The sequence below is a fragment of the Terrapene carolina genome, unplaced genomic scaffold (genome assembly GCF_002925995.2).
Source record: "Terrapene carolina triunguis isolate 2854851 unplaced genomic scaffold, T_m_triunguis-2.0 Scaffold182, whole genome shotgun sequence".
Lineage (NCBI taxonomy): Eukaryota > Metazoa > Chordata > Testudines > Emydidae > Terrapene > Terrapene triunguis.
Window position 1 is genome coordinate 247810 of NW_020664533.1, and position 25928 is coordinate 273737.

Sequence of the window (25928 nt, forward strand, 5' to 3'; positions counted from 1 at the left end):
TCTGGAAGGTGTTCAATACTAACGTGGTGTAAAAACCTATATAGAATAGAATGACACCACACACACGTTTCCTGGCTCACGGTCACTCATCCAAAGAAAAATCACTCCACCAGGCCCCCAATTTTGGCTCTCTGTTCAGTTTAAGTGGCAACCTTTTTCTGCCCTGGTCTCCTGAGTGAAGTCAACTCATGGATTAGTTCCCTGTTTGCCAGAAATCAGCCTTTATACCCTGGTATTAGATACACCTGGAAGTTGTTGCTAGTATTTTCCACCATCGTATAGTAGCAATGGCGGCAACAGTTAGTGTGTAAGGATGGAGCACTTGAGGCTGCTGGCATTCCAAACTCCATTTCATGCAGCCGTGGACTGAACAGGATTACATGATGTAGGACTTAAAGTGCCGTCAGTCACCTGGCCCCCTTTCTATGGTGTTGCTACAACTCATGTAGCTACAGTGGTGGGAAATGTTAGCAAAAATGTATTGTTTTAGACACAGCCAAAATGTGTTAGCTCTGCGAACCTAGACCAAATTCCAACTCAGGGACATTATGTAACATATTTATACATTTCCTACCTAAAATATCTAGTTTTAATGAAAAAAATCTTTCATTTGATCTTGTTAAAAAAAATCCAAGATTGGTTTGTGTTGCTGGTATAGACTAAATGCTTTCCCTAATAGCATAACAGGCTTAAAATTTCACTTAAAATACCACAAGTGATCAAAAATCTAGAAACTAAGAACTATTGGTGGTATGTTTATTTGCTTTCAGCAGCCAAAATGTTTCTTCCATCTACAGAGCTGGGATGATTGTAATTGTGCTGCACTGGAAATTTGGCCTCCCTGCAAAACATGGGGATGCTGGAGGTTAGCAGAATCTTTGCTTTACAGAGACCAATCTGATAAATGAGTGAAACTTGGATCATCAATTCATTATGTTTTAAAAATGCAGAGACTGTCTGCTAATATATGAATGTTTTGGGGAAAAAAAAGCATACACAATACTGTAATGGCTTTGGCTAAAGTGTGGCAAACTAGCCTGAATTCACATGAGCAGGCTCGACAAAATATCTGTGTAGACATTTTTACAGCCACCTTCTCCCCAACACAGGATCCCACAAACCACAATACTGGAACTAAACAAAATGTAGATGACATCACTATTACTATTATGTATATTACTGAGAACAGAATCCCATTGTATTGGGCATTGTACAAACACACTGTCTGTGCCCTGAAGAGCTTAATAGTTTAATAGCCAGTAAAGACAAATAGCTAACACTTTTGAATAGTCTGAGTGGACTTCAACGCGTGCTAAAGTGGTTGAGTTGAACCCTAATCTCCACACCGGCTTTACCTCAACCATCTTAACATGTGTTAAGGTCAGTGTGGCTTGTCTCCACTAACCTGTTACAATTTGTTAGTTAACACTTGTTCACTAACAGGTTCTAACAACATGCCTTTTGCACTAATTTAGAGTCCTTGGTTTCCAGATTGCTCTGCCCACAGGACGTGCCTCTCTGCTGCTGAGTTTCACCTTAAACATCAGGCTAGAAACCTGCATGGGAGAGCAGGTCTGCTGGGATTACACCCGGAAGGAGGCAGAGGGGGAATCATCCTGGAGGCAGAGTGGAACAAAGCAGAGATGGACTGGCCACAGTGGTTAGGGAGGCAGAGAGACAGAGGGCATCAGCTACAATGGTTGGAGGACAAAAATGAGGATTTGAAAACAAGCACACGCAGGGTTAATGTTACTTAAGAGATGTACACTAAAAGCTAGCGACTATATTTGAAAATAACATTTTATGTTAATTTGTCTCACAAACATGCAAATAAAACTCCATTCCCTTCTGACCTAGTCCTTTTCCATTTGGCAAACCTGTTACTTTGGCAGAAGTAACACTGAGTGGGAAAAAATAGAGACATTAATTTCTCTGATTTAGTTGGGGATTGGTCCTGCTTTGGGCAGGGGGTTGGACTGGATGACCTCCTGAGGTCCCTTCCAACCCTGAGATTCTAGGATTCTCTGTCTGTGCATTACTATTGGACACCAGTGCTAAATATGCATGAGTACAGGGCCCATCTGTGTGCTAGCAAACTCCTGAGCATGCTACTCGTTGTTTCTCCTTTGTATGTAGCAGGAGTTCACCACTACAAAACACTAGGGAGTGTTCTGGTAGGCAGGGCACATCCTATCATTGCAGCATTTCAGTGAACATGGCAGAAATTTATTCTTGGCAAGAGAGTAGTGCATTAAAAATAACAGGAGAATCTGGCAGGTTATATTAATTCAAATGCAAGTCAGAATTGGGACTGAGACAAGTTTGCAGCATCCCTTTTAAATATGTTATTAATGAACAAACACCTGCCCAAAAGCTGCCTTTCCCACTGTCAGCTGCTAGGAAGAAGGGGAATTGCACTTTTCAGTAGAGCACAGTCTCCGGAACCTGGTGTGGTGGCGCTTCCCCATTGTGAGGAGATTGCGCTATGGCTAATAGATAATGGTCATCAGATGACACTCAAGAATATGCAGCCTAGTACCTGAGTTTTATACAATCAATAAAACTTCCCACTGTGCATTGCAAAGGGCTTCCGCTGTGCAGCTCCTGATATTAACTCTTAATACACATCATTCCAATCAGCCTTTGCTGAAGTTAAAGCTATCCCTCTGCCTCTAGGCAGATAGGAAAGAAAGGGAGCTTCATTCTTTTTCTCTCCTTGCCTCCCACAACTTGCTCTCTTTCCTCTGCCCCGCTATCAAATATGGCAACATTGCCTCTTGTTCCCACCCAACCTGATGGCCCCTTCCCACCTTAGAAGACTTGTCCACATTTGAAAATGTGTGTCATGTTTAAACACCATTGGAGCCTTCGAGCCAATTGAGCTGATGTTGAACAGACTTCGCAGTCAGTGTACACAAGGACAGATAATACAGTAGAACATCAGAGTTACCAACACCTCGGGAATGGAGGTTGTTCGCAACTCTGAACAAAACGTTATGGTTCTTTCAAAAGTTTTCAACTGAACGTTGACTTAATACAGCTTTGCAGAAGAAAAATGCTGCTTAATTTTAATCTTAATTTAAATGAAACAAGCATAGAAACAGTTTCCTTACCTAGCCAAATAATTTTAGTAGTTTAACACAATACTGTACTGTATTTGCTTTTTTTGGTCTCTGCTGCTGCCTGATTGCGTATTTCTGGTTCCAAATGAGGTGTGTGGTTGACGGGTCGGTTCATAATTCTGGTGTTCGTAACTCTGAGATTCTACTGTATTCTCCTCACATCAGCTAATGGAATAAATCCTCCTTGGACCATAGGTTAACCAAGAATAGGATCCTGCCAGTCATTCCAACCTTTCCATTCATTCCAACACGCCTCTACTGTTAGCAACTATTCCACGCTACTGTGAAATTACCCAAAGTCTGGCACATTACAGGCTCTTGCTGCTCCATCACTGAACCGATCAGAAACAATCAGCAGCAGAGGCTGCTGGATGTAGTGGGAGATAGCAGTGCAGAAAGTATTTTCTTAACCTATGTGACTATGTTCTCCTTCAACTGCTCAGACAAAAACTGACCAGATTCTGGTCCATTTAATTGGTGTCCAGAATGCTGCAGGAAACAGCACTGAAACAGACTAGAAACTGGTAATTTTAAACTCTACTGCTGTCTGAACTTTTGAGGAATGTTTCTCATGTCTTCCTGGTGGAGTGAGTGGATTTATCAAGTCATGTATGCAGACAGATGGCGGTGGGGGGAGGGGGAATTTGTTTTTGTAGCTAAGACACTTAGATTCTAACCTCTATGGGGCAGGGACCATCTGTTTGTTGTTTGTACAGCACCTAGCACCATTGGGCCATGACTGGGGCTCCTAGGCGCTACAATACAAACACACAAGCAATAATAATGAGACTGGGAATCAGGATATCTGGATTCAGTTCCTGGCTTTGCCACTGATTTGCTGTGTGATGTTGGGCAAGCCATTTAATCTCTCTGTGCCTTTTATTCTGTAAAACTGGAATATTTTTTCCCTCAGCCTGTGTTTAGGAGCTGCTGTAGTACAAACAATAACAAAAACCTATAGTAAAGCCCCATTTTTTCCACACTCCTTTAAACCATATTTTCCTGTTATCCAAATTGAGGTGGTATTGTCATCATTTATCCAATAATTCCCTGAATTTCAGGAATCCCATTTTTCTGTATGTGTTGATGTCTTAAACTTTTCAGTTTCTTCTTCAGTAGAATTTAACTTTGGATTATAGCAACTGGAAACAAGCATTGATTTAAACTGCAAAAAAAGCATCTAAGGATTTCTCTTGTGCCAAAAAAAAAATATATATATATATTTTGTGCCAATAGTCCATGGGAGTGACAAAAAGCAAGAGATGCAAAGAATAAGAAAAGTTGGGGCAAAATCTCTAATTATAATGGCTTGCTCCCCAAATATTATATTACCCCCTTTATAAATTTAAATTCTACTGGGAGAAGAGTAATTGATTTAGATCCTGCATTCAGGAGATATCTGCCTCAAGAAAGTATATTTAGGGTAGATACAGGGTGTGAGGATATATGCATCATTTATAACTGTTCAGTGAAAAGCCAAGCCAAAGCTGTGGGGTAAAACAGAAAGAGGGATAAGGATAGGGATAACACTGTTTTCCTTATTCCATTCAAGTTCCATGTTCAGTGTGAGGAATAGTCACACTGAAAACTGTGAGTTAGGCACCTAAATGCCTTTGAGGATCTGGGCCTCTCTACCATTGTCACATGACACAGGGACATAGCTTTCTACCTTCAAACCTGCCAATAGGTGACATAAGCCATTGAAGTGTGTGACAAATGTCTGAAATACGGAACACCTGTGTTGGGTTGAATGTTGCATCATAGTGGACAGAATAAAATGGATTTTTAACATAAAACTTCTTTTAAAAAAATGTGGTCTCACTCTGTCAATCAAATATTCCAGCTTTTTAAACAGAAAGCTGGAAAAACAAATTCCATTCTGTGCACCCATAAGGGCCCTCTCAACATACGTCACCAGCAGAACTCGGACCATGGACCTTCAGTTTTCCAGCACAGACCTCTACCACTTCAGCTAAAGGAGTAACTGTTGTTCTTTAGCTGGACCAGCCATAAAGGATGATGCTCCACACTTCACCAATGGGTAACCACAATTTAATATACAGTGCTAAAATATTGGGGGAAAGGAGGGAAATCAGGATTTCCAGGTTCTATTCCTTGCCTTGGGAAGGGAATGTCATGGACAATAAAATGTCCAGTGTTTATGTTTGTTTAAAAAGTTTAAAATTATATGGTGCGTGTCCCCATTAATGAAGAGCACTTCAGAAAACGGCCCCCTTTATGGCTTGAGTTATTCTGTGAAGCGTGGGTCGTTTTGCTGAAATCTCATTACTTCAGGGTTCTCCCTATTGGAATGTTAGCTGTACTGGAGCAACTACCCCCAGCTGGGATCATTCATCTTGGAAGGTGGAAGTGCTAAACTGTTAAATGAACAGCATAAAATGGTACTTTACAGAAACTGGCTATGGAACAAGCTACCAGGAGAAGACTAACCCAAATCTGATAATCTCCAAAGCACATTGAAAGACATGCTTAATTGCCAAAGCCTTTCCCATATAAAGAGGAAACAAAGAAATAGCAGCAGGAGAGAAAATAAAACAAAAACAGAAAGCAGAGATTCCAAAAATCAGGGAAAGGGGAAGAGGAGAATCCACTATGAAGTCCTCTACAGACACTGCTGAACAGATCAATATAACTGGGTTGAGCTCTTGGATACTATAGAAAGGGACACCAAAGTACATTAATATTAAAGAAAGATGAAATTGGGATAAAGACAGGCTTCACTTAGATACTATTTTCTAATTTTTCTGGATGTGATAGTACTGGACATGCAAGCTGGAATGCCATAAAGGGCCACATGAGATACTGCACTCACAAGCAAATTCCTGGGACTATGAAATCCAGAGAATGAGACACAGAACATATGAGCACAGGACCTAGGTATAAATACAACCCAGAGCAGTGGGGGAATGTCTGGCAAAACATACTTAAAGCTTTCCAGAATGCTTATATTAAAACAATTCATTTCAATACAATGCAGAGAGCACACATAATGCCACCACATATGAATGTGCTTCTGGCTTGTATAACGAAAAAAAATGATGCTGTATTGTCTTGTTGCATATATATTTCTATTGTAAAAGAAATCAGAGAATTTTAAGAACTTATATGTAAAACTCTTTGGTAGAGCTGTCTGGAAGACAACAATTACGTTTCTCAACAGCTCTCAGGATTTCAAAGTTTGGTTTTGTTCCAATCCTTCAAACACTTTTGCAAAATAGATTGTGTGTCAAAATAGTGGCTCGCACTCACTGGTCAGATGTGACCAGAGAGCCTAGTACATAAAGCACCTTCCCAGCAAAAGCTCTGTTGAAACCGGTAAGTCTCTACAAATCATTCTGGCTTTGACAAAATGCTGTATTTTGACAAAATTTAACGTAATCCAACATGTTCTGATTAGTGCTAAGATTCTGCAGATAAATTTGGGTTTTAATATTATTATATAAAATATCTTCATAATCAAGGCTCTAAGCACTTGAGAAATCAAATCTCACCATACTAGCTTGATTCTGATTTCATTTACACTAGTGTACGTGATTAAAATCGGGCCATATCCTGCTTTCCTTGACTGTTTGGGGTGGCTCTCAGGACCATGATGGGACAGAGATTTTGCCTAAGGGCCAAGAAGTCTTACCTCAAGATGATCTGACAGAATTTCTCTTGGCCTACCTTTAGGGTAGGCTGCAAGGCCTATATATTTCCACTGACACTATCCTTTACTTTTTTCCAATCCCACTCCCCATTTTGCTTCATTCCAGCTATCAGTCTGGGAATCAATCCCTTTCATAGGTGGGGCAATTAACTTTTGGGGACAGAAGAAGGGAATGTTGCAGTTTCCGTCATAGCCTGACAAGACAAAGAAAATGGGTATTTGAACTGTATAATTCTTTCTTAGTGATTTCTGTTTTATACTTTTGTGGTCATTGGTGAGAATGTGGGAAGCTTGGAAACAGGTGCCCTAATAAATGGGTGAAATTAAATAAAAATATATGTACACATTAGCCCTATTCCTTTCAGGCATTGCAAAAATCCACACAACTGAACAAATTAGGTGCTGAAATGGTGAATTTAGCAATATCTGCAGGTAAGCAACATATTGTGAAAAACTGGAAATCCAAATGAAACCTTTAATTTAATTAAATAAATTAAAGTATCATCTGTATTGCGGTAGCACCTAGGAGGCCTAGTCATGGACAAGAACCCCATTGTGTGAGGCACTGTACATACACACAAAACAAAAAGATAGTCCCAAAGAGCTTAGTGCAATATCCTGCAGTGCAAGGTGGAGAATAATCAACTTTGTTCGGTGGACACTCAGTAGGCCACGCCATATAATCTCCACAAAATATCAACATCAGCCAAAGTTTAACAGGCAACATTTCAGTGAGGTATCATATTACTAATACATATTTATTATTACAAAACATACCTTGCTTAGCTGTTGTCTGTCTTCATTTGTTTGACAAATTTGTAAATTAGAGTAATTTGCAATGAGCATCCATGATATTTATTTCAAATATGACCAAGGTGTAGGTCAAAATGGCCGTGAAGGGATTGTCATTTTTGTACTTTAGAAGTACGAGTCTGCTCTGAAAAGTGACTAAAATTGAACATTAAATATGCACAAGGGCAATAAATAAGAAGAATCATAGCTGCTGACTTCAGTGATATAAAGTAATTGCCTTTTACTTCTGTTAGCACTGTAGCCAAAATAGATGGGTGAGCTGCATTCTGCTGCTCCTTGTGAATGAACAGAATGCTTACTAAGTTCTAAACAGCTACACCTGTGTACTACACTGAGGACAATAGGACTGTAGATACCACTGAAGGTGTAATAAGATGAAGAGCACTGGGCACTGCACAGCGTCAAGCCTTTATCTTTAGTGATGACATGGGGAAGGAAAGACCCCAGCCTGACCTGTACAGTACAGGGCTGCCAAGTACCGAAACCTCTTTATCTATGAAAAGAGCACATCTGATATGGAGTCAGTGAACTAACAATAGATATGAAACCCAGGCTGTCATTTTACAGTGACTTTGAAGTCTTAGGGTGAAATCTTGAAGTAAATAGTAAAACCCCCATTTACTTCACTGGGACCAAGATTTCACCCCAGAGACCAATCACGGACTTCACTGGGAATTGTCTGCATGCAACCGGGGGGAGGGATAGCTCAGTGGTTTGAGCATTGAGCCTACTAAACCCAGGGTTGTGAGTTCAATCCTTGAGGGGGCCATTTAGGGATCTGGGGCAAAAATCTGTCTGGGGACTGGTCCTGCTTTGAGCAGGGGGGTGGACTAGATGACCTCCTGAGGTTCCTTCCAACCCTGATATTCTATTAAAAAAAAAAAAAACTGACAAGATGAGCAAGCCTTTAAACCACTGATATCCCAAAGCAAATGCATGGTTCTCAAAATAAAACAGGAAGACTGAGAAAATTAACTGAAGCCTGATCATTATTGAAATACATTTACCTGGACAGCCCACTTGAGTAAAACAGGCTGAGCCATCCCTATCCACCCACAATGCAGTACTGCAAAATTAGGTGCATTACAAGGTCTGACACTTTCCTCTGAAGCACCCAGCCTTGGTCAATGTTGAATGACAAAGGACTAGATTGGAATTATTGTACTGGAACATTCCTATGTACCTTTATAAGTTAGCTTATCTTGGCCTGAAGTGGGAACTGCAGGCACATTGATAAATTGACAGCTCATCAAATTTCACTGGAGCTTCAATAAATATTTTTCTAGTCTCTGCTGAAATGTTATATAACTTTTTACAGCTACTTCTCAGCCCAAACCTGATCTTTAAAAGAAAAGCACCTGGGTTGCTGAATATTTTAGACCAGTGGTTTTCAACCTTTTTTTTCATTTGCATACCCCTGAAAAATTTAGAATGGAGCTACAGAACCCTTTGGAAATCTTAGACATAGTCTGCGGACCCCCAGGGGTCTGCGGACCACAGGTTGAAAACCAGTTTTAGACATTAACCTGGGATGCATCCTATGATTTAAAAAGTTTTTCAGAAAAAAAAAGATGAAAAACCAGCACTGTGCATGTGAGGGGGCACCCCTCACCTTATTAGGGAAGACGGTAATGAGTTCTTCTGGGTTCAGCCAGCACTAACTAGATACACCTGCAAGGCTTGTTCTGTCTGGAGGAAGGAAGCTTAAAAAGTGAAAGCCTGCCACAGGAAGGGACAGTAACTGAGGAAGACTGCTGTGCCTCAGAGACAGGTGATTACAGGGAGAGAGATCAAAGAAGAGGGAGACAGTTTCTGCCCCAGCCGCCCCTCAGTCTGCCTGTATCAGGTACAGACCAAATGTTAGCCAAAAAAAAAGGGGGGGGGGGAGAGAAAGGTGTTGTTTAAGGAAGGACTCTAACCCTGATTAGGACAATAAAAAGCCTACAGACAACCCAGGACCAAAACGAGTGACAGAGATACTGACCAAGAGGCTAAGCACCTTTCCCCCCCACCCCCTTTCTTTACTTTGTTCCTCCCTGCCCTTAGAGAAGGGGAAAGGAACTTCTTTTTGGAGAGATTTTATACACCCACAACAGGGGAAGGACTCTTGTGTCAGAGAAAGGAAGCAACCCAAATTGTGGTCTGGTGGGGACTCAGTGGGCATCACCCACTACAGGGCATTTCTTACTGAATCAAAATTAGCACATTTATAGTTCTGCAACATGAAAAGGGTGGTCCCTGAATGAAATGAAAGTGAAAGAAGCTTTGGGCTTAGAGAACATTCTGACTGGAGATCTATGCATGGATTTAAAATTACTTGCAAAATGTACAGTATGTGCAAGTCTACAACGCACACATGGTCTCAAGTGGTAGCAGGCTAGCAATTTATGTCACTGAACACTACTAAGCCTTATGGAATTTAAGACCAAGTTGCAGTAAATAAACAACTTCCTTGCTTTAAATTATGATAAAATTCTGATCTAAATGACACCATGTTGCATAATATACGGAAAAAAGGAAATGGACCTAGATTTAAAAGATCTATACAGTTTGCTTGAGAACATGTTCGAAACCTCTATTTCAAAACATACTGCAAAACAATTAGATGGCAATCGCTTTGGGTGAAAATCACCACCCAGATCACAGGACTCGGGGTGACGCCTCATCATAGTGTGGTCAATTCCATAGGATCAATTTCATTGCTTACACCTTTGGCTTCTTTGAAGATATACTAGTTTTAATGCAACACTTACAATTTTATTTCCAATATTAAGTGATATACAGCATTACTATCACCAGAGGTAACAAAGCCCATTTATAATGTACTTGTAAAGCATAAATGGGACAACAAAGAATGAAGCATTGATTTGTTAAATACTCTGGGCCACATCCTCAGATGATGTAAATTAGCATTGCTCCATTGATCTCAGTGGAGTGATGCCAATTTACATCAGCTGAGGAGCTGTCACTTATGAAGGTGAAAGAGTATAGACAAGAGTGATCAGCTGAAGAGCTCATATATACTGAACACATATTTTACATTTTAAGTATATTAGAAAAGTGGCAATAACTCTGAAGAGGTGGTGTCTGTATAATTTTTTCATCTTTTGAAGATTGATCCCCCTTGGATCTATATGCTGTATGTCAATAATAAAAACAGAGCATCAGGGAAACAAGAAAAAAATCACTGCATTTTTGTTGGCATCATAAACTATAGTTATTTGACCTTCTCTCTTTTGGTTTATGAAGCTCTTGGAGATATTTTCTTGTAAAGCCCAGATGTTTTTCTATATTTGAGCAACTCAAGAGAGATACTATAGTTATAGTTATTAAGCAACAGACTAAAGACACTCACTGGTAACATTTAAAAACTTTCCAGTTAAAAAAAAAAAAAAAAAAAAAGAAGCATTTGCTTAACATAGTAAATATCTATACAAATGAAAGCACCATGGAGGTTATGTCTGCAAATGACATAAAATAACCAGTTTCTAACAAGATGGGTGAAAATGTACAGTCACTGGAACTTATTAATAACTTATTTATTTAGGTATCAATTCAGGAAGGTACTAACTTCCTAACTTTAAGTATTTGAGCAGTCCCACTGAAATCAATGAGAATTACACATACTGACCTTGCATACAAATATCTAACTGTGGTTTCGGATTTGGTTTCAAACTGTGGTACACGTATTCTGTAATACAATGTGCCAAGAATAATCTCCAATTGTTTCCATTTAGGTTTATATTTTCATTACTTAGTGAAGAATAAGGATATGACTGGTGAAATCTGCATTGTGTAACAAAGATATAGCAGGTGAATATATATTGTTTTTGCCACTTTTCTTTCTGGAGATATAGAAGGAAATTTCAGTAAACTGATACTTTTTAGAAATTTGTTTTAAATAACACTCAGAATTATATACAATCTCTTAACAGCATCATCATCAATGGCACTGCTTAGTGCCACAAAATGGTTCTGAGACATGTGTGAGAGTATATGGAGAATGCTATTTTTTCATCTCCAAGATCGCACTGCCTGGTCCTCTGTGCTTAGCACTGCAGATGTTGCAGAACTGCAATGGGGACATCTGGAAATTTAAAAGAAAGGTATGTTAGTTAGATAGTACTCTGTATTCTGCAACAAAACAATTGTCATATGAAAATTTACCTCAGAATTTGGGAAGGTAAATGTAAGTCACTCCATGAATTCTACAGCTTTCTAGCGAGCGCATACCTCCTGTGCACGTTCGCACATACACATAGGTAGGCAGTATAACAGAATGTATTATGCATGAAATAATTATGCTTGGAGCCAAGAAGCAGTATATTCCTCCTCGCCGTTGCAGGTGCTCTAAAAGACACCCTTCAGAACGATGTGTATGTATATAACAAACATACACTGAAGCCAAATTCTGCCCTTATGAGGATTAAATACTTATGTGAACAGCTATGTGGAACAAAGACAGCACAAATTACTTGGCACACTGTCCTCGCTCTTTGGAAGATCTGTGCTGGTGGATCTGGCTGTGAGTGGATTTCTGAGCCACATCCCCAGATGGTGTGGATTGGCATAGCTTCATTGATTTCAAGGGAGATAGGCTGATTTGCACTAGCTGAGGATCTGGGCCAGAGTCTCTATGTTTTGTTACCCAAATCAAACAATTTTTTAACTCCTGCTTTTACCCTCATACGTTCCTTACGTTTGCATCATTCTTCCTCCAATATGCCCCACTATGCCTATATGCATCAAGCAGGCTTCCTATAACTATAACCGGCACGGCACCAAACAGCAACTGCTCAGCAGAAACACTAGACACAATATTAAGACTCCTACAGTACCAATTACAATAAAAGTCAACTTTTTAAAACAAATCCCCGTAAATGTTATCTAGCCTTCTTTGTCCAGGAACAAAATTTCAGATTGGCTTTTGGCATCCTGGTCTTTGAGCCAAAATTTGACTATTCTTCAGATAATCCAATTCATAGTACGGTAATTATTGCTAGTAAATATTGTCTGGTCCAACAACAAATTGCCAACAAATAATTGCTTTTAAGAGAAATATTTAAGAGGCTTTATTATCATGGGAACACACTAGTAAAATAAAGATCTCTGTGATAAATATTTAAATATATACTTTTTGATGTGCGAATACGGAGATGCCTTGTTTAGTTTGTTACATTTGCTAGAGGGAGTAGTTCTTTAGACAATGACTTTACTTTACAACAAAACAGACAAGTAAAAAATGTCTTAAATTTCACTTGTTTTTCCTGTTTTATTAACTTTCTGATGCTTTTATTTCTAAATCCCTGTCCAATTTATATATATATATAAAGTTATTTATTGTGTTTTCACTCTACAGCCAAAACAATTTAATTCAACAGATAAAGCAAAAATTCTCAGCAAAAAAAGTGAATATAAACAAAGTTATTTAAATATTTATTCACTAAAACATGAAGATGTTTTCCTCTCCAGATCAAATCAGTGAATGTAAGTTTCTTAAGAAATTGTTTTATTATGGAAGTTAATTAAATTAAAACACATCTTAGAGAGCTGCTATGGAAAAGTTTAAAAAACAAAATCAAACAGCTCATTCACTAAGGCTCTGAAATGCATTTCATATTCAGATGTGAGAAAAATCAAAATATTTTTCTTGTCTGAGAGCAGCAGTTTTCATTTAAATTATATGTATTTTGGTTGCAGTTGGGTTAACTACCCTTCTCCTAGACACATACTGAGATACAGTCAGGAATAATTGTAATAATCATTTTATAATCCCCGACAAACATGTGCCCTTCTCTGTGGATGGCAAAAGCAAACCATTTGTCCTTTTGTCCTTGATGAAGGTGATCTCTCATATCCACCGAGATTAAGTTGGTTGCTTACTGTGCTAGGTACAGGGAGGCACTCTTTGTGAAACATATGCCTGCAATGGAACACTGTCACACTGAAGGATTTGGATGCATCTGGGGGGGGGAGAAAATAAATACATTACAATGAGATAGTGAAACAAGGGAGCTGATGGTTATAATAATTTACCTTACCTATGCAAAAGATATTGACATATTCCATTATTTATGCAGAATAATAGTAACGTTTTACATTTAGGTAGCGTCCTTCAGCTTAACGTATTCCAAAAATTTTACAGATTATTATAGATGGTTCAGGTAGCGCCAACAGTTAATACTGCCCAACACTTTCCATCATGAAAGACCATTTTCTAGTGCTTATAACTTTGCTAAACTTAATCCATTTGGGCTGAAATTTTCTATACAGCATGTCTGCCTAAGGCTGATTTTTTTTGGTGGGGGGAAGGAGGGAATCTCAGCTAAAACAGTTCAACCACTTCTGAGAACAAGGTTAGGGAAAATAGATTGTTTTGCCCATGTTAAAAAAAATTCTACAACTGTTTGTTGAGAAGCTCTAGCATGATTTGGAGCAAGGACTTTAAATTTGGCAAAGGGCTGCTCTGCAGTCAGCCTTTTGATGTCCCCATGAAAATTCGCCCAAGTTATAAGCCTCTGAATAACTCTTATAGTACATAGATTGTCCATAAATACACATGTAACCCCTTTGGGGTTTAGAGAGCATGGCCCCTTTAAATCTTTTTCCTAGGTGGGAAAGGGAGAGTAAGAAAAAAGGAGGGAAACTCCAGGGGGTGGCGCTGGAGCTGAGAGGGAGAGCAGCCTGCAGGCCCTCCCAAAGGGAGCAGCAGAGAATCTGCCTGAAGCCTGGGAAGGACAGGGCCGATCGGGGACACCCCCGGACAGGAGCCAGGAGGAGACTGTACTCGGGAGGAATCGCCCGAGAAGGACAGGCCGGATCTGGACCCAGTAGCACGGCTGCCCAGAGCTGCATGGGGCTGTGAGTACTGGGGCTTGGGACTCTGCATTGGGAACAAGGAGGGAGGCTGTAGCTAGTTAAGTGGGGAGGTGGTCGCTCTGTGTGGCTTTGCAGAGAGCAGCAGAAGAGGGCACCGGAGGGGTTTGTTGGGGAAAGTTCACTGGCGCCGAAGATGACCAGGAGCACCCAAGAGTCACCACTGGACTGGAACTTTGCTCAGGACTCCTGAACACTGTGTGCAGACACATTGCTCAGTGTCTGACCTTCCAGACTGTGTTACCACTGGGCCTGTGGGGCCTTGGTTTGGATGCAACCCTGTTTTACCGCTCCCCTATATTTCCCTTTGTTGTTTTTCTCCTCTCATCCCTCTTTCCCTTTGTTATATCCATTGTATAGCTCAGTGGTTTGAGCACTGGCCTGCTAAACCCAGGGTTGTGAGTTCAGTCCTTCAGGGGGCCACTTAGGGATCTGGGGCAAAATCAGTACTTGGTCCTGCTAGTGAAAGCAGGGGGCTGGACTCGATGACCTTTCAAGGTCCCTTCCAGTTCTAGGAGATAGGATATCTCCACTCTGGGGGTTTGGAACAGGTGCCGCTGGGGTGGAAGGGATTTCTCCTGCTGCATTCCTGCGCGCGCCTTCTCTTGGCCAGAGCTGCCTGCAGAGCAGACTCCATCTTGGCCACGAGGGCGCTAAAGTTACACACACAGGAATCACTTCACGCATCATTAATATGCAGTTTTTAATGCATTAAAAATAGGTGGCCAACCATCACTGGAACATCCCCCCCTTCCAGATTTTCTACTACCAGAGGCCTGTGCTAGGCTTGATGTTGGTGGAGGTGAACACAGCAGAACTACATTGTGAATCTAGCCCATGGTCTGACAAAACCATTTCAGTTCTACTTTCTCTTCTACGCCATGTCCACATCAATTTGGCAAATGATGAAGAAAAAACAAAACTGAAATGAAAGTGCTTCCTTGAATGCTCTGTGCCATTGCTCAGTAGCTGGCTTTTTCACTAAAAAGAAAGTAATCTTATTCAAATACTTAGCCATAAGTATTGTCATTTGGAGGGCTCAGGCCAACCTATTCTATTGAATCAAGCTATAACCTTCTCATGCTGAGGAACAAGTGAAAAAAAACAACTATACATATTTTTTGTGATATAACACCCTCCCAAAATATATATCTTTATAAATAATGCTTTGCTGAATTTCTATTTTCAGGGCTAATCTCAGAAAATGTTTTAAAACTGCAGTCTGTTATAAGATACAGTAACTCCTCGCTTAATGTTGCAGTTATGTTCCTGAAAAATGTGACTTTAAGCGAAATGATGTTAAGTGAATCCAATTTCCCCATAAGAATTAATGTAAATGGGGGGGAGAGGGGGGTTAGGTTCCAGGGAAATTTTTTTCACCAGACAAAAGACTATATATATATATATATACACACATATACATATACATATACATATACACACACACACACCCACACACCCCTACCTCTACCTCGATATAACGCTGTCCTCGGGAGCCAAAAAATCTTACCGCGTTAAAGGTGAAACCGCGTTATATCGAACTTGCTTTGATCCGCCGGAGCGCGCAGCCCTGCCCCCCCGGAGCACTACTTTACTTCCGAATTCATGTTATATCGGGGTAGAGGTGTGTATATGTGTGTGTGTGTGTGTGTGTGTGTGTGTGTGTGTGTGTGTGTGTGTATATATAAAATATATATATATACACTCACACACACACACAGTATAAGTTTTAAACAAACAATTTAATACTACTGTACACAGCAATGATGATTGTGAAGTTTGGTTGAGGTGGAAGTCAGAGGGTGGAAAAGGGTGGGATATTTCCCAGGGAATGCCTTACTGCTAAATGATGAACTAGCACTAGCTGAGCCCTCAAGGGTTAACGCATTGTTGTTAATGTAGCCTCACACTCTACAAGGCAGCACAAATGGAGGGAGGGGAGACAGCATGGCGGACAGAGACACACACCCTGTGTGTGAGAGAGAGAGAGAGAGAGAGAGAGAGAGAGAGAGATACGCATTGCCCCTTTAAGTACGCTGACCCCACTCTAAGTACACTGCCTTTTTAAGTAGATCAGCAAGTTGAGACAGCAGCTGCTGCCGCCAGCAAGCTTCCTCCGTCCTGAGCCCTGTCGTGTCCCCCTCCGCTCTATGGAGATGGGGTAAGCGGGGGGGAGGGGGACACCCTGACATTAGCACCCCTCTTGCCCCCCATCCCCCGGGCACAGCAAGCAGGAGGCTCCCGGGGAGCAGCTCCAAGGCAGAGGGCAGGAGCAGCACATGGCAGTGGGGGGAGGGACAGCTGAACTGCCAACAATTGATAGCCTGCTGGGCGGCTGCTGCACAGGGAACTTAGGGGAGCGGGGAGCTGATGGGGGGCTGCCGGTCCACCCTGGTTCCAAGCCCCAACCAGCTAGCTCCAACGGGCTGCTCTTTCTGCAAGCAGTGGACAAAGCAGGCGGCTGCCAAACAACATTATAAGGGAGTATTGCGCAACTTTAAACGATCATGTTCCCTAATTTATCAGCAACGTAACAACAAAACAATGTTAACCAGGACAACTTTAAATTTTTTTACTGTAAGTGCAAATATCTTAGCACTGAATGAAGCAATGTGTTTTCAAATGCTCAGATTGTAACAGGTTTATTCCACGAACAACAATAATTTTTGATTTATATTTCCTAAAAAAGGATTTTCTCTCACAGGGTCTCTTTCCCACCAAGTGTCCTACCTGAAGGAAGTATAGGGGAAAGACACGATTCACAGATATTCTCCTCTGTAAGAAAACAAATATTTAAAAATTAATGACAAAGAACGTTATCATCATGCCTCAAGCAGATATGGCCCTGTCTTTACTATAGAAATTCCAGCATCCAATGCTGCATTTTGAGGAATTATTTATTTATAATGCTCTATGCAGTCTATTAAAAATTTAAGTATGAAATAGAAGCAGCCTTATTGTCAGCATGAAAATATGTAGTAAGGTGCTCAAATTCTGTGGAGAACGTGCCATTTAAACACCTAGATTGACAGTCAGATCAGAGCTGTAAACTCACAGGAAGAGCTTTGAAAGAGGTTAAAAAAATATATGGCTGTTTTTTTCATGTACATATGCTGTATCAGAAGCTCTGATCCTCTGACTTTACAAATGTCCGGCTTTCTCGTGTTGGAATTATCATTGCATTTCCTTGGAGTTACACAACGGCTGATTATTTTTTTTTTATCATAGGTGCTTTTGAAATAGTTTCAGGTATCTTTAAAAGATGTATTGTAATTTCTTGTTTAGGTTATATATTCTGATTAACAGAATATTTGCGTAGCCAACAGCTCCCAAAAGGCAATACTTTTTATCTTGATCAGAGCAGAGACTACTTGGATCAAGATAAAGTACTGACACAGGGCCCTGTAGTTTCCAGAAGCTAGCAATTCCTCATTAAAGATGAGGGCTAGCAGCATCATACTCCATTTTCTGTAAATTTGGTATGAGGCCCAGGCCCTTGGCAAGCTTCCAATATTGTCCTTGGTTGGGCACCCATAGTCTAAAAGCAAAGAATACTGCTCAACAGTTTTGAAGACTTCCGTATTTTGTTTGTACCCACCATCCACGCGGACGCCTTTCATTTGAGTTCGGTGCATTTTCTTCAATAGTGACAGTGAGTCTGCAACAAGTATCTTCTTGCATCCCTCACGTAGCAAAATCTATCACAAAGTACACAACCAGATAAGATTAAGTCAATTACTATACATGCAAATGGAGAAAACTGTACTCAGATCTTGTCATACATGATGAGGCCAACCTTAAAAACTTCTCATTTGACTAATAAGAAATGCCACCTCAGTACTTGAAGCATTCCCTATATCAGTGCTTCGCAAATTCTAAACCTTGGGATTCCCTGTGAAACTAAGGCCTTGTCTACACTACGAATGGAGATCGATCTAAGTTACGTAACTTCAGCTATGTGAATAATGTAGCTGAAGTTGACGTACCTAGATCTACTTACCGCAAGGTCCACACTATGCAATGTTGATTGGAGACGCTCTCCTATTGACTTCCCTTGCGCTTCTCATTCAGGTAGAGTACAGGAGTCGACGGGAGAGCAATCTGCGGTTGATTTAGCAGGTCTTTGCTAGACCTGCTAAATCGACCGCTGATGCATCGATGCTGCGCGTCGAACCCCAGGTAAGTGTAGACAAGGCCAAAGAAAGGTTCAATTACTTTCTCCCCAAAAATATCTAAGCAAGCAAAATTTTTAACTATAACCAAACCACAAGCAAAGTTATAAAATTTCAAAAGACAAACTTAATTAGAAAGGAAGGGAGGGGGTCAAAAATTTTAAATACCCACTCAATTCAATACAATGGATGAACTTGCCTATGGTAAGGTTCCAATGGAAGAACATCTAAGGGAAAAAGGAGATCAGGAGAGCTGGCAATTTCTCAAAGGTGCTACAACAAACTATCCCAACATGAAGGAAAAAGATGTAGAATACTAATAGGCCACTATGGCTGAATCAGGAACTCTTTAATGACCTGAACGTCAAAAAGGGATTCTACAAAAAGTGTAAATATGGACAAATTTCTAAGGATGAATATGAAAGATAGCACAAACATGCAAGAACAAAATCAGAAAGTCTAAAGCCTAGACCTACCAAGGGACATAAAATGTAATAAGAGGTTGTATAAATACATCAGGAGCAAGAGAAAGACCAATACAAATGTAGGTCATCTACTTAGTATGGACGGAGAACTATTAATAGATGATATCACGAAGGTTGAGGTATTTAATGCCTACTCTGTTTCAGTCTTCTCTAAAGGTGTAAATTGTGACTAGATACTTAACACAATTAATATTAACAAGGGGAAAGGAACATTAGGCAAAAGAGAGAAAGAACAGGTTAAAGAATATTTACATAAATTAGATGTATTCAAATCAGTGAAACCAGATGAAATTCACCCTAAGGTACTTAAGAAACTAGCTGAAACAATCTTGGAACCATTAGCAATTATCTTTGAGACCTCAAGAGGGATGGGTAAGGTGCCAGAGGACTGAAGAAGAGCAAATATAGTACTTATCTTTAAAATGTACCAGTCAGCCTAAGTTCAATAGCTGGAAAGATATTGGAACAAATTATTAAACAACCAATTTGTAAGCACCTAGAGGATAAGAGCGTTATAAGTAATAGCAAACATGGCTTTGTCAAGAACAAATCATGCCAAATCAACCTAATTTCCTTCTCTGAAAAGGTTACTGGCATAATGGATGGGGGGAGCAGTAGAGGTAATACATCTTGGTTTTAATAAGGCTTCTGACAGTCTCCTATACATTCTCATAAGCAAACTACAGAAATGTGGTCTAGATGAGATTACTATAAAGTAGGTGCAAAACTCCTTGAAAGACCATACTGAGAGTAGTAATCAATGGTTCACTGTCTAGCTCAGGTGATGAATCTAGTGGCATCCTGCAGGGGCTGTCCTGGGTCGAGTACTATTCAATATTTTCATTAATGACTAGGATTACGGAGTGGAGCACATGTTTATAAAATCTGTTGATGACTCCAAGCTGGGAAGGGTTGCTAACATTTTGTAAGAGGATTAGAACTCAAAACAACCTTGATAAATTGGAGAATTGGTCTGAAATCAACAAGATGAAATTCAAGACAGACAAGTGCAAAGTACTACAGTTAGAAAGGAAAAAAAAATGAATTGCTCACCTACAAAATGGGGAATAACTGGCTTGGTGGGAGTACTGCTGAAAAGGATCTGGGGGTTATAGAGGATGAAAAATACAAGTCAACAATGTGATGCAGTTACAAAAAAGGCTAAGTCAACAATGTGATGCAGTTACAAAAAATTCTGGGGTGCAGTCACAAGAGTTTCATATGTAAAACCGTGAGGTAGTTGTCCTGCTCTACTCGGCACTCGTGAGGCCTCAGCTGGAGTACCGTGGACAAATTGGAGTGCTTTAGGAAAAATATGGACAAATCGGATTCCAGAAGAGAGATAACAAAGGATAAAAGGTTTAGAAAAGCTGACCTATGAGGAAAGGTTAAAAAAAATGGCCATGTTTAGTCTTGGGAAAAGAAAACTGAGGGGGAACTTAACAACAGTTTTCAAATATGCATAAGGTTGTTATAAAGAGGATGGTGATCAATTGTTCTTCGTGTCCACTGAAGGTAGAACAACAATAATGGGCTTAATCTGCAACAAGGGAGATTTGGGTTAGATATTAGGAAAAACTTGCTAACTATAAGCAGAGTTACGTACTAGAATAGACTTTCAGAGGGAGGTTGGGGGGTTTTTATGAACAGGTTAGACAAACACCTGTCAGAGATGATCTAGGTATACTTGGTCCTGCCTAAGTGCAGTGGTGGGCAAGGCTGGGGGGAGGGCGCTGGACTACATGACCCGTTAAGGTCCCTTCCAGCCCTACGTTTCTAGGATTCTAGAATCACATTGGTCCCTTCTGGTCTTATAATTTATTCATTCAGCTCTTCTAGCTAGCAAGACAGGTTAAGCGAGCCACCCAAGATGAACGACTGAAGGTATTAGCAAGGGGACAACTCATCATTAAGGAAAATTTTCTTCAGCATGTTTGTCCACATGGATTCCCTTCTTGATGCGCACACTTCCCATGAGCACAAGATCAGTTTCATTTGGTCAGAGGTGTCAGCTGGAGCCATGACTGCACCCTGCATGTCCTTGCTCCCCACCCTCCTCCAAGGGCATAGAGGGCTGAGCAAGGCCATCAACAACCTGGGAGTATTCCTGAATGATTTTGTCCTGTTGATGTAAGACAACAATGCCCTTACTACATCGAGTGTGTGAAGTTTAGCTTCCCCTGGGGTGGAATGAGGCTTAGGAAACAAAATGGGAGTTGAATGGATTGGTTTATATGGAATTCTGACACAACCTTGGGCAGAAACTTGAGGTGAGGTCTGAGAGCGACCCTGTCCTTATGAAACTGTATAAGGAGTACCGGTTATCTTCCCTACCCGTCAAGCTGATGTAATAGTTATTAACAACAGCCTTCATAGACAGGTAGTATAAGGAACAGGTTGCTAAAGGCTCAAAAGGAGGACCCATCGCCTTGCTAGTACTATACTGAGGTTCCCGAAGAGGGAAGGGACTCCCACGCGGAAGGAAAAACATGAATGATGTCCTTAGGGAATCTAGACCTGCAGCGTGGGAAAAAATAGTATGGCCCTGGAGGGTGATATGCAGATATTGCTACTAAATGGACCCTTACGGAGCTGCTGGAAAGCCCAGATTTGTTTCAGGGCTAGCAAATAGTCCAAAAGCTGGTATTGAGATGCTGAAATAGAGAACCTCTTCTATTAAGCTTTGTAGGTCAGTAACTGTGCTTCTAATTAACACACACTGGCACACAGTGTGCAGAGAAAAGGTGGACACTGCAGGAGTTCAGTCTCATTTCCACAGGTGGTAAGAAGGATAGTTGGGCCTGCTTGGCCATTTAGGCGCTTGCTGGGGATGGGGATCCTTGCACAAGGATATCTAAAGTGCAGGCACAGCCCCAGCGGACACTACTGGCCAAAAGAAACCAATCTCGTATGATTGGGGTGCGTGTGCTCCATATGGACAATCAGTGGAAGAATTTGCACTTCTGCTCTAAATTTGAAGACTCAAGTTAGTATGTTACCAAGATAAAGGCTCCTCACTTCCATAAGAAAGAAGAGTTTGCTGAGAAGGGATAATAAATCCTATTGAAAATACTGATGGCCCCATTTCAAATCTGGAAGCTCCAGGCATGCTCTGACTTAGACAACCAACACTTCTCAACCAGGAGCAATCACCCACACCAAATGGAGAGCTGCACATTGTCTACTGCTGGCTCTCTCAGTCCTCTGCCTTTTATAAGTGACAGCAGAAGTCAAACCTTCTCATGGCCCCAAGATCATCCCAAGATGTCTTCATGCCCCCAGAAAACTACTAGAAGCTGCATCATGGGGCACCTTTTTAATCACCAAGTAAGATTTTGTTGTCTTCCCATAGAGAGCAGAATTCTTTTAAAATACACTACCATAAGAGCTGTACCCTTCCCCCTAGCTCCCTTGCTCCTCCTACACCTCACTTCTCACCCCCACAAAAAGGAGGATGGGCAGGCATTTTCCTACAGTGCCCCACCACTCCCAATCACTTATATCCTCCATCTTACACCCACGTTCGTTACTCCTTTCCCAAGATCCTTGTCTTTCTCCTCCCAGGGGCAACTTCCTTGCCAGTTTAATTCCCTCACCCCAGCCAATCTGTATCTCTACTTACACAAACAAACAAAACACACCTAAAAATGGAAAGAGAAAAAGGGAGCCAATCATGTTACTATGATTCCTTCTACATCCTCCAAGAAAAGACACTTGGGAACACATTACATGTAATAAACATTTCCAAACTGACAACTAAGATCCTTCAAAGTTTATTTTTGTTCAAATGTATTTCACACTGACAAGTTATTTATACAGACGTTTTGGGTGCCAAGAAAATTAATCAAAGCTTTAGCTTTCACTTCTTGTTAGTGAAAGTCTCAGTCCTTCTGCATTTCTCTAATGCATTTCATTAGATGGACATTATTGTTCAGCAATATTGTAAAATGCAAGCCTGGAATCAATGGTGCCGAATTATGTACAGTATTATTATAGAGTCCCTAACGATGCAGAACCAAGGAAAAGGACATTTGAATTTCCACAACATGAAGCATGTTTATGCAAGTTTAACAACCCTGAATAAGTCGCAAGTTCCCATTTTTCTGGATGGTTTGAAATAATTAATTTCCATGAAACCAGTTTTCAAACAGCACTCTCAGTCACAGTTTTTAGTTTGACAATCCTACAAACAAAATGTGCTGTAAGAAGAGAATGATTGCACCATTTCTTCTGATTATCTGTACTCTAAGAAAGAGTGAATAAACTAACGTGGAACACTCAGCTGTAAAACTAATTGAAAGAATATATCATAGCAGAGTGGATTACAGCTAAGTGAACAGTTTCCAAAAACTGAAATCGCACACACTCAGGTGCAAATGAATTATGTAGGACGTCCCAAAAATTAGCAAATTATACACCTGAAATACATTTTATAAATTCATAGACAAATCTCTAAACATTTTAAATTGGGCATGCCAGTGGGTGACAGTCATATTCTCCAGTACTAACTACTTCAAACTATTAAATCATACAACCTCAAAGCACAATGAACTGAATTCAGTTCTACACTGTATAAAAAGTTTAAAATAGTAACCTCTAACTTTTTAATACCTGCTTTATTTCTCAGGAGACATCTGATTCTGACCCTATGGGTTTCTCCCCCCTCTTCCTCCAAAAAGGACCACAGTGAAAGACAAATTCCACTTAAACCATAGAGCAGTGGCTTAAACTTTTAAAAAATGTCTGGAGGCTTTTTTGACAGAACAGCTGGATGAAACAATTTTGCAGAATAGGAGCGTTCCCCTATTTAAAATGTTATAAGACTTCAAGCTACCACCTAAGGATTCATCACTTATATTTCAGGTGTGTGAATGACAAAGCCTTAGGAGGTCTAAACCACTATATGTAAGTCCATTCTCCTTGCCAGAAGCAATTATTGAAAACAGGACTTTCAAGGAGTGTTTGCTTATGTAATAGAAATGAGTAAAACAAATTAAAATCAGAAGAAAAAAATCAAACTATTTGGTACCTAAAAATGTAGGCAGTATATAAGTGTTGAGAAAGAGAAGCTTTAGAATAGATGCACCGGTAGACACATTTATGGCTATGGAAAACCTGTAAAAGACTCACTGTCAGACCTTATTCTGCTAATAATTCAATAAAATAGGCAAGAAAAAAATCACAGTGCAAAGAGGTTCTATGTCAGAGCTCAAAATTCCACTGACATAGATTCAGGGAGTTTAAAGACAAACAGGATAATTCAATAACTACGGTATGTACAGAAAAGAGAAGCAATGGAAAAAATGAATGTTTTTAAAGAATCATGTGCCATTATTAGGATGAAAAGGGCATATAGGTAGGTCCCATTAGACAAGATTGAGCTACATTCATTAACAGTGAAATAGGGGGAAAATTTACAAAGAAACCATAAATGCAGCAGGATCAAATTCTCTTAGAAGACAAAAAATGATTGTTCCTCTATAGCAAAAACCCCAGGAACTCTAACTTCTTTTCTAGAAAAGGATGAGATTAGTAAAAAGGAAAAAAAAGAATCAGGAGAATGAAACAAGGAGAAAAATGTGAAACTGATACAGTACCTTTCACTTTATTTAATAAATAACCTCATGAACCAAACCCTTTGAAAGTAATGAAAATTTCATCCTCTGTTTCGGTCACATTACACTGCCTTAGGGCAGATACTATCAGATAATTTGATTACCAGCCACACAGACTTCCATTTAATTGATAAAGGTCTGATTCACCAAAATACATAAAGATATCCTCAAGTCCATCCCTGTTCAGGAAAGCACTTATGTGCTTAAATTTAAGGGCATGATTAAATGCCATGAAAATCAATAAGCACATGCTTAAATTATTTCCTGAATTGGGGCCTAAATGAGTTTAAATTTCTGAATGAAATCAAGGAAGAAAGAAGAACTGTCACAACAAAACACACACCATGTAGATATTGTTATCAATAGACACAGGTAGGCTGTACAAGTTGTGATATGCCCTCTAGTGGTCACTCTGAGAACCAGCAGCTTATTTATATTGTATTTAGGACAAAATAAGAATGAGGTGGATGGAAATAAACTGAAAACATCCAACATAAATTTTCCGGATGGATTTTTAATCAGTATTCAACCAATCATGATAGAGAACTTAGGTTCAGTCAATAGACCTAAGGAAAAAAGGTCATAGTACTTGAGTAGTCAGAGTTATTAAAAATACTAAATAAAAAATTGGTTATATATTTGATATAAACAAAAAAAGATCTTAGAGTAAGGGATGTCTTCTGCACTATCCTTCTGATACTTGTAAAAAAAAAAAAAAAGGGAATATGAATTAAAATTCCATCTTAAATTTATCACAATGATGCATATGCAACATTTGCTAACTTCCGTGATTAATGTAAACTAAATTCCACATTACTACATCCTGAAGCTGAAGAGACTCCTATTTTATCAATGTGGAAAAAGAGAGATGCTTAAACTGTGCAACAAGTGACTGAATAAGAAGAATATTTTTATTGGTCTTTTCTACATCAGAACACTGTTCATTCTAAAGATAGGTCCACAAAACTTATGTCAAAATTTCCAGATATGAGTGTTTAAAGTTATGCACCTAAATTATATTTAGGCACTTGTAACTTCCACCATCATTTCTAGTAGGGAAGAAACAGACCGAAGTTTGAGAATTTTGGGTCAAGAGACTTTGCTACAGGTGCAGAGCTAAGGTTATTTGGACTCATCAGATGTGCAGGTCCATAGTTTCAAATGTTTGAAGTTCT

General features: G+C 39.9%; 1 protein-coding gene across 1 annotated transcript in view; it reads right to left on the reverse strand.

The window, feature by feature from the left end:
• Positions 1-11483: 11483 nt before the first annotated feature.
• Positions 11484-25928, reverse strand: part of LOC113407040 (vacuolar protein sorting-associated protein 41 homolog) — a 141655-nt gene continuing 127210 nt past the window's right edge. The window contains exons 26-29 of the mRNA XM_026654127.1: positions 18080-18179; positions 17212-17256; positions 13489-13568; positions 11484-11692 (exon numbers count right to left, since the gene is read on the reverse strand). Of these exons, the coding sequence (XP_026509912.1) occupies positions 11612-11692; positions 13489-13568; positions 17212-17256; positions 18080-18179 (306 nt within the window). The 3' untranslated portion in view covers positions 11484-11611. The remainder of the gene's footprint in view (positions 11693-13488; positions 13569-17211; positions 17257-18079; positions 18180-25928) is intronic.